The sequence below is a fragment of the Chanodichthys erythropterus genome, chromosome 7 (genome assembly GCF_024489055.1).
Source record: "Chanodichthys erythropterus isolate Z2021 chromosome 7, ASM2448905v1, whole genome shotgun sequence".
NCBI classification, from domain to species: domain Eukaryota; kingdom Metazoa; phylum Chordata; class Actinopteri; order Cypriniformes; family Xenocyprididae; genus Chanodichthys; species Chanodichthys erythropterus.
This window is the reverse complement of record NC_090227.1, coordinates 39170005-39182565: the sequence shown is the minus strand read 5'-3', so window position 1 is coordinate 39182565 and position 12561 is coordinate 39170005. Positions and strand designations below refer to the sequence as shown.

The 12561-nt window shown below is 39.7% G+C and overlaps 1 protein-coding gene across 1 annotated transcript in view; it reads right to left on the bottom strand.

Annotated features, from left to right (window-relative positions):
- Positions 1–2762: 2762 nt before the first annotated feature.
- ttc9b (tetratricopeptide repeat domain 9B) overlaps positions 2763–12561 on the bottom strand; it is a 35517-nt gene continuing 25718 nt past the window's right edge. Inside the window, exons 2-3 of the mRNA XM_067389417.1 lie at positions 4856–5038; positions 2763–2857 (exon numbers count right to left, since the gene is read on the bottom strand). Coding sequence (XP_067245518.1) covers positions 2763–2857; positions 4856–5038 — 278 coding nt within the window. The remainder of the gene's footprint in view (positions 2858–4855; positions 5039–12561) is intronic.

Here is a 12561-nt window from a genome sequence, read left to right as displayed (position 1 = left end):
TTGACCTGCTGATTAGGCTAATTCTTTAAGCAGGGTCGAAACATAAACATCGCATTCATCAATAATATGCATCTGACAGCTGAAATGGAAAATGATGGGCCGCCTCAAGAACTGCCTGCTCTCGCCGCTGCACCTCTGAGGGCACCACGTCAGGTCCTGAAATATTTCTCTCCTCCACAGGCCGGATATTATTGGCCAGGGAGGCTGATGTGGGGTTCTTACGTCTATGGCCCAATGACGCTACAACGCACCTTTAAGCACTGGAAGCAGTGGAAAACAACTCAATTTGGTACTGAGAGACGGCTTTGGGTGTGAGCATGCCGAAATTCCAGCCTTGTAACACCAACAATATTCATCCGGAGCAAATGCGACAAGTGAGTGAGGGGAGACGGGTTTGTCTGTCTGAGATGAAAGCGCAGCTGGTATCGTGTGTCTTTTTTGTGGAAAATGACTATTGGAAGCATTTCAGATATTTGGAATTTATATGTATGGAAAATTTATATTTTTGAAAAATTATTATTTCTGATGCCTTTAATCTGCAGAAGTGGCTAGTAAGAGTGACTGTCCACACCAGTTACACACCAATGCTGAAATCCACCCGCATTTGGCAGGTTGGAGGGTGTTAATGTCAAACCCTGATTATATTCACTAAAAGTTCTACTCAGTGTAGGCATTAAACTTTTTAATGAAGAAAAAATAACTGAATGCACCTTATTTCATCATCATTTCCTCAAGTGCCACTGAGATGAACTGGGTTGGTACGGCCTGCTATCTGTTTTGAATCTCATCAGTGCGTCTTCTCATCTGAATCCCCAGAGTCCCACTGACACAATTAAATCTTGCCTTCTATTAGGTCAGATGGATAATTTCATCTGTCTTCCCCCATCTCTTCAAAGCCATTAATCCAAACTAGACTGACATGTGCTGTCAAAAGCATCTGCACATTGAAATTAATCCAACCAAAGAACATCAGAGTTTTCATAACAAAGCTTAAAAAAAGAGGAGGACAAACACTTAATGCTTTTGTAAAACATTAATGGTTGTCATAACTACAATTCTCTGAGTTTTACTTGCCGCTATTTTGTAACACTGGTGTTTGGGGTTTCACAGACCTTTATCAAGCACTTCAGATGTTCTGGATCCCGTTTCTTGTGGAAACACAAGCGTTTTCAATATGGCTCCATTAGTTAATGATATTCCAACAGGCTGCATAACCATTGTGACATCATCAGGATGCGCTCTTCTCTTAAAGGGATAGTTCAACCAAAAATGAAAATTCTATCATCATTTACTCACCCTCTAGTGGTTCCAAATTTTGAAAGACTTTATATATAGAAAGATGGTGCACTTTTATTATGAATGGGAGAAAGTGCAAAGTTGTAGAATAAGTCCCGCCTTCTAAATGCAGATTGGTAAAGTCGTCGCGTCACTAGAAGCTCCGGTTCCTATAGAAACAGTCAGACGCATGCGCATTAGCTTAATCCAGCCTGAAAAATGCAGATTTTTTGTCATGATTTGAGCATTTAGAAACAAAATTTATTAGACAATTGCTGTCAGATTTCATTGGTGATTTCAATTATGAAATTTAATCGAAAGCTTGGCAAACAGCTTTGGAGAATTTGATGTTTCCTCATTCAGATATATATCAGCCGCACTTGAATGCCTGAGAGGAGTTTCAAAGATGGCCGCTGAGTGAAATGACTTGTCTTAAAGGGACTGTAATGGTAGCCATTGACTTCTATAGTAGGAAAAAAAAAATACTATGGCCACCGTCAGCTGTCTGGATTCTTCAAAATATCTTCTTTTGTGTTCTCATACAGGTTTGGAACAACTTGAGGGTGAGTATATGATGACAGAATTTTCATTTTTGGGTGAACTGTCCCTTTAAGGGGGAGGGGCTAAGCAACAGTCCTATACAAGGGAAATGGACAACGAGGTTCACGAAACACAGTACGGAGGATGTTGTACCTTTGAGAAAGGGAAAGATAACAACTTGCTCAAACCACTATAGTACAGCAAACTGAGAGGAAAAACAAAATCGATATCAAAGGACAAATTACAAACACTTGAATTAGCCCTTGAATTGAAACAGTTCAGAAATTGAGTTGAGATATGTCCAAATTCAAGAGAGAGAAAAAGGAGACAAAAAGTAACAGGCGTTGGCAGGCAAGCGTGAGATCTAGTCGTGAAACATTGATTTTCCTCTGTATCGAGTAGAGAGGGTATTTCTCAATGGATCAGAGTGAGTTCAAAGGTCACTAGCCTGATCGTTGACCTTCATCGTCTGCACTTAAGTAGCAGTGTGGCTTTGATACGTGTGCTTTCACTCTATTCTCTACCTACAGACTCAATTCAGCCACCCATGTTTTTTGTTAAAACATTATGCACATTTTAATATCCTTATTCGATCATGTAATTTTAAATTGTAATGTCAGACCCCCATTGTTTTTATAATTATAATTGAGCGTTTCCTCTTTTTTCCTCCTCGTGTTCTTCGTTCATCAATCAGATTCTCAATTCCTGGGAAATGAAAGCACCGGGGAAGTTGGATTTAAAGGGACAGAGCGAGAAAAGACAGTCGCGGGGTGCTGTGCTGTAGCTGTGCCCGTTTCGTTTTTCAGAGGGGGACGCAGCACATGTATCCTGGTTGTCCAAGGGATGGGGGGCATTGTGGGATAAAGGGCAGAGACTCGAGAGGAGAGGTTTTCTATCAGGGTTAGGGCGAGGCATGAGCGGGCGGAGCAGTGGGCTTCGGGCCGAGTTTAACCCAATGACTCTTTCCCACTTTCACGGACCTGCTGACTGCACTTATTCATCTTCATCTCCGTCAGCTGGATGTATCGCAGCACGTTTGTGTCTGGATGGGGAGAAGATAAAGTGCAGAGAATAAGAAGTGCAATAAAGACACCAGCATAAAGCTGGGTTCACACTGCCAGCGACTGTTGCTATGTGTCGTCAGTGACTGCCGCCTAAAACAAACATTTTTTGAGGAAAAGACTAAATATAAATTAAATCAGTACATAAAATGCTAGGGATAGTTCACCTAAAAAATTAAAATCCTGTCATTAATTATTCACCCTCATGTCATTCCAAAACCATAAGACTTTCGTTCATCTTCAAAACACAAATAAAGATCTTTTTGATGAAATCTGAGAGCTTTCTGTCCCTCCATTGACAGCTATGCAATTGACACTTTGACGCTTCAAAAAGTTCATACAGAGATCGTAAAACTAATCCATATGAATTGAGTGGTTTAGTCCAAATTTTCTGAAGAGAGTCAATCACTTTATATGATGAACAGATTTAATTTAGGCTTTTATTCACATAAACATTCATCATCTCACTCATCAGTTCTGGTAAACAGAAGCTCAAGCATGTTCACATGACGTGTGAGAACCAATGAGGTTCATTCTCGTGTTACGCAGCACGTTTGAGCTTCCACAAGAACCAATGAGGTTTGTTCTCGCGCATCAAGCAGGTTCGGTTGAGCTTCTGTTTATGTCCGCTGATCAAAGTTTATGTGTGAATAAAAGCCTAAATTCAATCTGTTCATCATATACAATACAATCTCTTTTTGAAGCATCAAAGTGGTTGCGTAGCTGTCAATGGAGGGACAGAAATCTCTCAAATTTCATCAAAAATTTGTGTTTCGAAGATTAACAAAAGTCTTACGGGTTTGGAACAGAGACAGAATTTTCATTTTCACTTTCACTATCCCTTTAATATGAAGATGAATGAGAAACAGCAAGTGGTCTTTGCCATTCTGGCTATTTATCCAGCGAGAGCGCTCTTCATTTGCAAAAGTTAAACATATCTTAAGTTTGTTGCATCGCTGAACATGCATCACCAACCATCACTGTCTCTCGTGTCTCCTGAAATCGCCAGCTCTCTGAAATGAATAGGATCATGCCGCTTTGTTGCTGCGTGTCGCTGGAAGTGTGAACACAACTTAAGAATAAACCTTCTTAAAATCTTTGGTTGCTTCAGTAGGCAAGAACATGTCAAGAACATAAATACAACTAATATATAGCATAACAGCCATTATATAAAACAGGATATGCACATATTCTATATATCAGTGGTTCTGAACTGTTGGGTCGCGGAAGATTCATTATCATTAACTAAAAATTGTTAAATAAAATAAAGCTGAAATAAAATATAAAATAAATATTAAATAAAAAACTAACTTAAATAAAACATAATAAAAATAAATGATAAAGTAATATAAAAAGCACATAACAAAATACTAAAATGAAAACTGAAAATATAGAAATAAAAGGTAATTCAAAATATTAATAAATACTATATCTGTATGTAAATAATCCTGAAAATAACACTGGGTTGTGGCTATTTTGGAGCAAATTCATCTGTCATAGTATATTAGTAAAAATGATCCATATTAATAATATTCAGCGTTTGATTTAAATTCGGTTTACTTTTGTAAGATAAACTACATGGTAGCATGATATATGAGCCGAGATGACAGAATTTTTAATTCATGCATGCTCAGTTCTCATATTTTTATAATTACATTTCCTCTGCATCATCTAACACTCACTTTAAGTTAATCGTCAGAAACACTAATCATTTTATAACACAGTTAAATGTAAAATTTCAACAATAAATATCCATTTTAATGTTATAAGTTTACCATCTAAATTCACTGGTGGCATTTAAAACAATCAATATTAGTTTTTATTTAAACAAAACAGACAGATAATTAGCAGCTTATCAGTATCAGCCGGAATTTTAATATCGGTGAATCCCTACTACACGATTTATTGTTGAGTCACAATGCAAAACCACCACTGTAGAAGCACCACTGTATATGATATTAAAGCGATCATAAAGCCACCTGTGGGTTCACGGCACTTGGCATCGCGCAGGTAACGCAGGGCACACTCATAGTCTCCAAGGTGGTAGAAGGCAATCCCAGCACGGTACATGGCCTTAAAGTGATCCTGCTGGTGTCCGAGGACCTTCAAACAGTATTCCTTAACCCGCTCATAATTCACCAGCTCCGACTGCAGCAAGCATGCTATAAGGAAGGAGAGAGTGTAAACAAGAAAGAGGGGAATTAGTACAATGAAAAGGACAGGACAAAACAATAAAATAGCTGAAACAAATACATCAATGAACAGCTAGAAAGAAGAGAATAAAAATAGCCATGAAATATACTAGTGCAAAACCCCACTCTATGAGATAAAGGGCAGTATGTTTTCTTGCAGTCATCCGTTGTACTGAAGGTCTGAGAGCAGCAGTTTTTAATGCTATTGGTTTCAGATAACCACATTAGCACAAAGTGAAGGTCTAATTGCATCTTTTAGCCACTCTAGGCTCAGTGACACAAGTGAAGTAATTGTTTTATCTGCTGTCTAAAGAGAAAATAAACCAAACGAGACACATCCTAATCTAAAGCTGCTGCCTAAAAGTGTTGGATGTGTCTGAAAATGTGCATGCGTTATCTAACAAGGATGAATGTGTAAAGGTTTTTTTTTTATATATATATATAAGATTATGAAAAACATATGACTATTTAATACTTCCACTATTCTAACCAGAATGACAGATCAGATATAGCAGATAATTATATGAAAATGTTCCACATCCATTTCTAATAATTCATGGAATGAATTAAATGTTGGAGGTCTTTGGTTTAAAAAAAGCTGCAGCTAATTAGACGCATTGGCCCTGAAAGAACATCTGCACGGCAAATGAATTACTGCGGTGCCTGCTAGGCAGCTGGTGCGTGTTGTCAACCCTTCATCCAATCAGGGTTATTTATTCCAACAGCAGATGACATGGCTGGACACTGATGGCAGGGGCTGGGAAACTCAATTTCATATTTCAATTTGGGCTCACTGGTTGTGGTGTATGTGTGTGTGTTTATGTGTGGCATGTGTCTGGTATGTTCCGGAGTTTAGAATATCCTGCAATTCAATTCATCATTTAAGCTCTTGCATAAGCTCACTTCTAATTATGACCTGAATTCACCCTTTCACATAATTTTTATGCACCAGCTAAATGAAGGATTGATATACTACTGTCTTATGCTCATCAAGGCTCCATTTATTTAAAGATAAATAGAGTAAAAACAGTAATATTGTGAAATATTATTACAATTCAACGTAACGGTTTTCTATTTTAATATATTTTAAAATATAATTTATTCCTGTGATCAAAGCTGATTTTTCAGCATCACTCCATGATCCTTCAGAATTATAACTTGCAGATTTGCTGCTCAAGAAACATTTTTTATTATTATCAGTGTTGAAAAAATAGAAATGTATGTTTTACATTGTTTTACTGCCCTTTGATCAATGCAATGCATCCTTGCTGAATAAAATTAACTTTCTGAACAGTATTATATATAAATATACAGACCCGATTCCAAAAAAGTTGGGACACTGTACAAATTGTGAATAAAAAAAGGAATGCAATAATTTACAAATCTCATAAACTTATATTTTATTCACAATAGAATATAGATAACATATCAAATGTTGAAAGTGAGACATTATTCTGAAATGTCATGCCAAATATTGGCTCATTTTGGATTACATGAGAGCTACACATTCCAAAAAAGTTGGGACAGGTAGCAATAAGAGGCCGGAAAAGTTAAATGTACATATAAGGAACAGCTGGAGGACCAATTTGCAACTTATTAGGTCAATTGGCAACATGATTGGGTATAAAAAGAGCCTCTCAGAGTGGCAGTGTCTCTCAGAAATCAAGATGGGCAGAGGATCACCAATTCCCCCAATGCTGCGGTGAAAAATAGTGGAGCAATATCAGAAATGCATGATAAGGCTCATAAGGGCCAAGGCTCATTTAAAATGGACTGTGGAAAAGTGGAAAACTGTTCTGTGGTCAGACGAATCAAAATTTTAAATTCTTTTTGGAAAACTGGGAAGCCATGTAATCCGGACTAAAGAGGACAAGGACAACCCAAGTTGTTATCAGTGCTCAGTTCAGAAGCCTGCATCTCTGATGGTATGGGGTTGCATGAGTGCGTGTGGCATGGGCAGCTTACACATCTGGAAAGGCACCATCAATGCTGAAAGGTATATCCAAGTTCTAGAACAACATGTGCTCCCATCCAGACAGTGTCTCTTTCAGGGAAGTGCTTGCATTTTCCAACATGACAATGCCAGACCACATACTGCATCAATTACAACATCATGGCTGTGTAGAAGAAGTATCCGGGTACTGAAATGGCCAACCTGCAGTCCAGATCGAAAACATTTGGCGCATCATAAAGAGGAAGATGCGACAAAGAAGACCTAAGACAGTTGAGCAACTAGAAGCCTGTATTAGACAAGAATGGGATATTCTTGTATATATATAATTTATTTATACAGATTGTATTTGGATTTATATGGTATTTATTTATGCTACTTAAGTAGTAGGTTTATTTTTAACCATTAATTCTTGCCATCATCAAACATTAAAGTATAGTGATACCACAGTGAAAATCTGTGACCCTGCTGTATCTTATGAATTTAATCTAGTTCAATACCTGTTTACTGCATCAGTGCAACACCAATCTTGGCCCTGTCTGACTGGCAGAGGTCTGACCCCTGCCAAGGTTAATGTCTGTCTGTGCAGCCGAGAGCCTGCTGACCAACAAATACACTGACAAAAGCTGCTGCCTTATACCGGCAATCTCCCTGTCCTTCCCTGTTATGTTCCTCCAACTATCACTTTGCCTGTCGCTGACAGTGAAAGTCATGAGTCAGGGATATCGGCACAACGCAGGACATAAGTAGTGACTGAGCACAGGACGGAAAAAGATCAAAATCTACACAAATTCTACGTTGAAAGTACCAAACTGGCAGTAGATGAACTCAACCCAGCCATCTGTAAAAATCACAAGTAAATGAGTGACAGACCAGGATGATTTATTAAGAAACCTTTGTATTCCACAATAGCATTATCAAAGCCCTCATGTTTGTGGGCATGCTGGGAGAATGATGACATAACACCAGAAAATGACATTGCAAATAAAAGGAAGGATGTGTGCTGTTGTAGAGACATGAACTAAAGCAAACATCTGCTGACTGCTCAAACAGCTGTTAAATCAGACACATATACTCGGTGGAGGAAAAGGAGAGAAAACATGGTTTGCCAAACCCTAATGAAGGCTATAAAGACAGAAGGACTAACTAACAAGAGCAGCAGTGAGAAAAACATGATTAGATGACAAATTAAAAGCTTTGAAAGGAAAAATCTAATCTAAATGAGTCATTATAGCTGAAATTTCATTGCAGAGTTTGTCAAGGCTTTCTTCCTTTCTCTCACACTATCTTTTTCAGCTTTTTTTCATTTGTTATGATTTCCCTCTGGTTTCTCTATCATTTTTTACCCTCAGTCTCTGGTTTTCACTTTTTCCAATAAAATACTCTCAAGATAACACTGTACAAATTTCAGGAAACAAAACATCACATGCAGTACAATGTTAGGTTTGTATTGACTTTCACTCTAAGACAATACAGAAATTTACTGACAGATTAAAGGTGCAGTAAGTAATTTCTGAGAAACGCTGTTGAAAGTGGATCAGACTGAGCACCACAACACACTTGTAGCCAATCAGAAGTAAGGGGTGTGTCCACTCATTGGGGGAGGTGCCTGTGCATAGCACATTTGTGAATATGGGGCGGGGCTATCAAGATGGGGTGTGATCCTTTTGGGTAGGGGCGTGTTTGTTTTAGTGATTTCAAATATCAACAGCATTTCTCAAAAATTAAAGGGGACCTATAATGCCCCTTCTTACAAGATATAATAAAAGTCTCTGTTGTCCCCAGAAAGTGTCTGTGAAGTTTAAGCTCAAAATACCCCACAGATCATTTATTATACCATGTTATAAATGCCATTTTTTTAGTGGAAGGAAAATCATGGTGTTTTAATGCATGTATCTTTAAATGCAAATTAGCTGCTGCTCCCCACCCCACTTTCCAGAAGAGGGTGTAGCCTGTCCAGCTCGTGCCTCGGAATAATACTCTGCCAAGTAAGTAAAAGTAAATAATCATTATGGTTTTGATTAAATCATCTCTATCGCATCACGATCACGTGACATTCCAGTTCTTCATCATCATGAAAGTTTTTATCTGCATGCTTTTTAAAGCCAAGTCTAAACTTCTGATATATGATTTTCTCAGAGCATAAACCTGAAGCACGCGAACAGAGAACTGGATGTCAGACGGCACGTCCTGTGAGTATTAAACTAAGTTCTCTTTCACGTGTTATTGCGCTTAAACTGTCAAATACACACAAGGTTATGTCAAAAACACACACAGTTCACATAAACACAGTCGGTTATGTCTGGGAATGTAAACAGCAAGTAAAGAAATCGCATGTGTATATTAGATCTGCGTATTAAAGTGAAAGCAGCATAATATACAGCACCTATTGCTATATATGATGTTAATATGAATCAAACAACAAAAGGAAAACAAAATCACTCACTGCTCTTGACTGAATAACTTTAGTAGCTTTAATAAGAATTAATTTCTCACTCGAATGCGGAGAGAAATATTGCGGACCGTGTACAGCTCACTGAGGGCGGGGTCTATGCTAATAAGGCAGAGTCCGTCAGCAGTCGTGGGCGGGGCCTAGGCATTTTGTGACGTGACTAAAGGAAAAATCTGCAAATGGCTTGTTCTGAGACACTGCTTATGATTTATGGTGATTAAAAAAGAGGAGTGGATGGATTTTTACAATTATAGGGTGGATGTGTACGTACACTTCCGAGACAAATTTATGTTCAAACTCCATGTAAAAGTGAATTTAGCATAATAGGTCCCCTTTAAAAGTGTCATTTCATGCACCTTAAATGTGATCTCCAGTGATTAACTGGGCAAGCCTGTCTCATTTGGTCTGGGATGGGAAAGAGAGAAACTGCCTTTCAGCACACCACCATCATGCTCATCGAGCGTCCTGTCCATCTTCATTCTGGCCAACTGGAACACTGGTGAGCTCTCAGTGTATTCAGTTTCAGGCAATAATGGTCTAATGGCTCCTAACTCTTGTGATATCATGATCTTTCTCTCTGGGCCTTTCTCTCTTTCCACAACACACCTACAAGCGCACACACACAAATCCTGCAGCCTGATTCATCACACAAATGGATAAGGCGTGGCATTGTGGATATTGAGGACTGCACTTAAGTGTCTGCTGAGTGGCTCTATGCGTGTAATAATGATGGCATCACATATTAATGGACCCGATGCACTTTATGCTACATCATAGTTATATGAGAACATAACTGCACAGCTAAAAAAACAAAGCTGGTCATCTGAGCGGGCCAGATACTAACAGGGTCAATCTTGAAATAATCCAACTTTACTGAGGAGGTTTGATAGATTTGTCACCCTTGTTGAAGCACTGCTATACACCAATCAGGTATAACATTATGACCACCTTCTTAATATTATTGTGTTGGTCCCCCTTTTGCTGCCAAAACAGTCGAGGCATGGACTCCACTAGACCCCTGAAGGTGTGCTGTGGTATCTGCACCAAGATGTTAGAAGCAGATCCTTTAGGTCCTGTAAGTTGTGAGGTGGAGCCTCCATAGATTGGACTTGTTTGTTCAACACATCCTTCAGATGCCCAATTGGATTGAGATCTGGGGAATTTGGAGGCCAAGTCAACACTTCAAACTCGTTGTTGTGCTCCTCAAACCATTCCTGAACCATGAAAGAGTGTACATGGTCTGCAACAATGCTTAGGTAGGTGGTACGTTTTAAAGTAACATCCACATGGATGGCAGGACCCAAGGTTTCCCAACAGAACATTGCCCAAAACATCACACTACCTCCGCCCACTTGCTTTCTTCCCATAGTGCATCCTGGTGCCATGTGTTCTCCAGGTAAGTGACGCACATGCACCCGGCCATCCATATGATGTAAAAGAAAACATGATTCATCAGACCAGGCCACCTTCTTCCACTGCTCCGTGGTCCAGTTCTGATGCTCACGTGTCCACTGTTGGCACTTTTGGTGGTGGACAGGGGTCAGCATGGGCACCCTGACTGGTCTGCAGCTACTGTATGCAGCCCCATACGCAACAAACTGTGATGCACTGTGTATTCTGACACCTTTCTATCAGAACCAGCATCAACTTCTTCAATTTGAGCTACAGTAGCTCGTCTGTTGGATCGGACCACACGGACCAGCCTTCGCTCCCCACGTGCATCAGTGAGCCTTGGACACCCATGACCCTGTTGCCGGTTCACCACTGTTCCTTCTTTGGAGCACTTTTGATAGATACTGACCGCTGCAGACCAGGAACACCCCACAAGAGCTGCAGTTTTAGAGATGCTCTGACCCAGTCGTCTAGCCATCACAATTTGGCCCTTGTGATACTCAAATTCTTACACTTGCCCATTTTTCCTGCTGCTAACACATCAACTTTTAGGACAAAATGTTCACTTGCTGCCTAATATATCCCACCCACTAACAGGTGCCGTGATGAAGAGATAATCAGTGTTATTCACTTCACCTGTCAGTGCTCATAATGTTATGCCTGATCAGTGTGTATTGACAGAGACAAGTCAGTTCTCTTTCATGGTTCGTTAGTTTTCAATCAAAGATGGATTCAAAGAACACAGATGACCCCAAAAAATGAACAGCTTGTCAATTCGAAATGACACCAACAGACTGAGGGAAAATCAACCAACAGTCGAAGAAGTAATCCAAAAGTGCAGGCTACAGTGGTTCGGTCACATATGCCAAATGAATGGAAGGTCCAACTAATGGTGCCCAAGAAACCTTGGCAAAACAGATCGAGGCTGACCTCAAAAACCACAGGCTTAGTCTTCCTGATGTAGGACTAAACGTGAATCTTTCAACTGCCAAGCCCGGAAAACTATTGTACAAAACTTTGCAATCCATTGGCACCCACAGCTACGCATTGGCTTTGGGACAAATCTCGCCCAAATGTTTGCTAAGGGACTGAGTGAGGGAGTGTATGAAAAGATTAGCTTGTCTGCTAAACATCTTTTATGTTCCACAGAAGAAATAAAGTCATAATGGTCTGGACAGAGATTGACAAAAAATTATGGCAGAATGATTATTTTTGATTTTAAGATGATTTCAGAGTTCGCTGGCTCGAGTTTTCCTTAAACCGAACAGGTGCAGGGACAGCTGTTGTGTGTGGGAGAAAAAGATGTGCAATAGGTAGAATTGGTGAGCAAATGTTCAGGATTCCCCTCATATTCACACCTTCACATGAGGAGAAATCCAAAATAAGCAGAAAAGCTACCAGCTAGTCAGCAGATACAAACGTTAGAAAGGCAGGAAAATTAGCAAAGCGGGAAAAGTGCGGATAGTGGTTTGTGAAGCGCAGAGAATAGCAAAAGGGTGAGGCAGAACAGAGGGAGTGAGAACTTGAGGGTAATCGATTTCAAACGCCCTCCTCCCGGAACATCCATCTCCAGCGGACTGGATCTCTCCCTCTCTTTTTTGCACTTATTATTATCTTCTCTCCCTCTGTGCTTTTTTTCCTTGTCCCTCTATCTCTCTCAGGGGCACGGCTCTTTTGACAGGTGCGGGCTGACAGCAT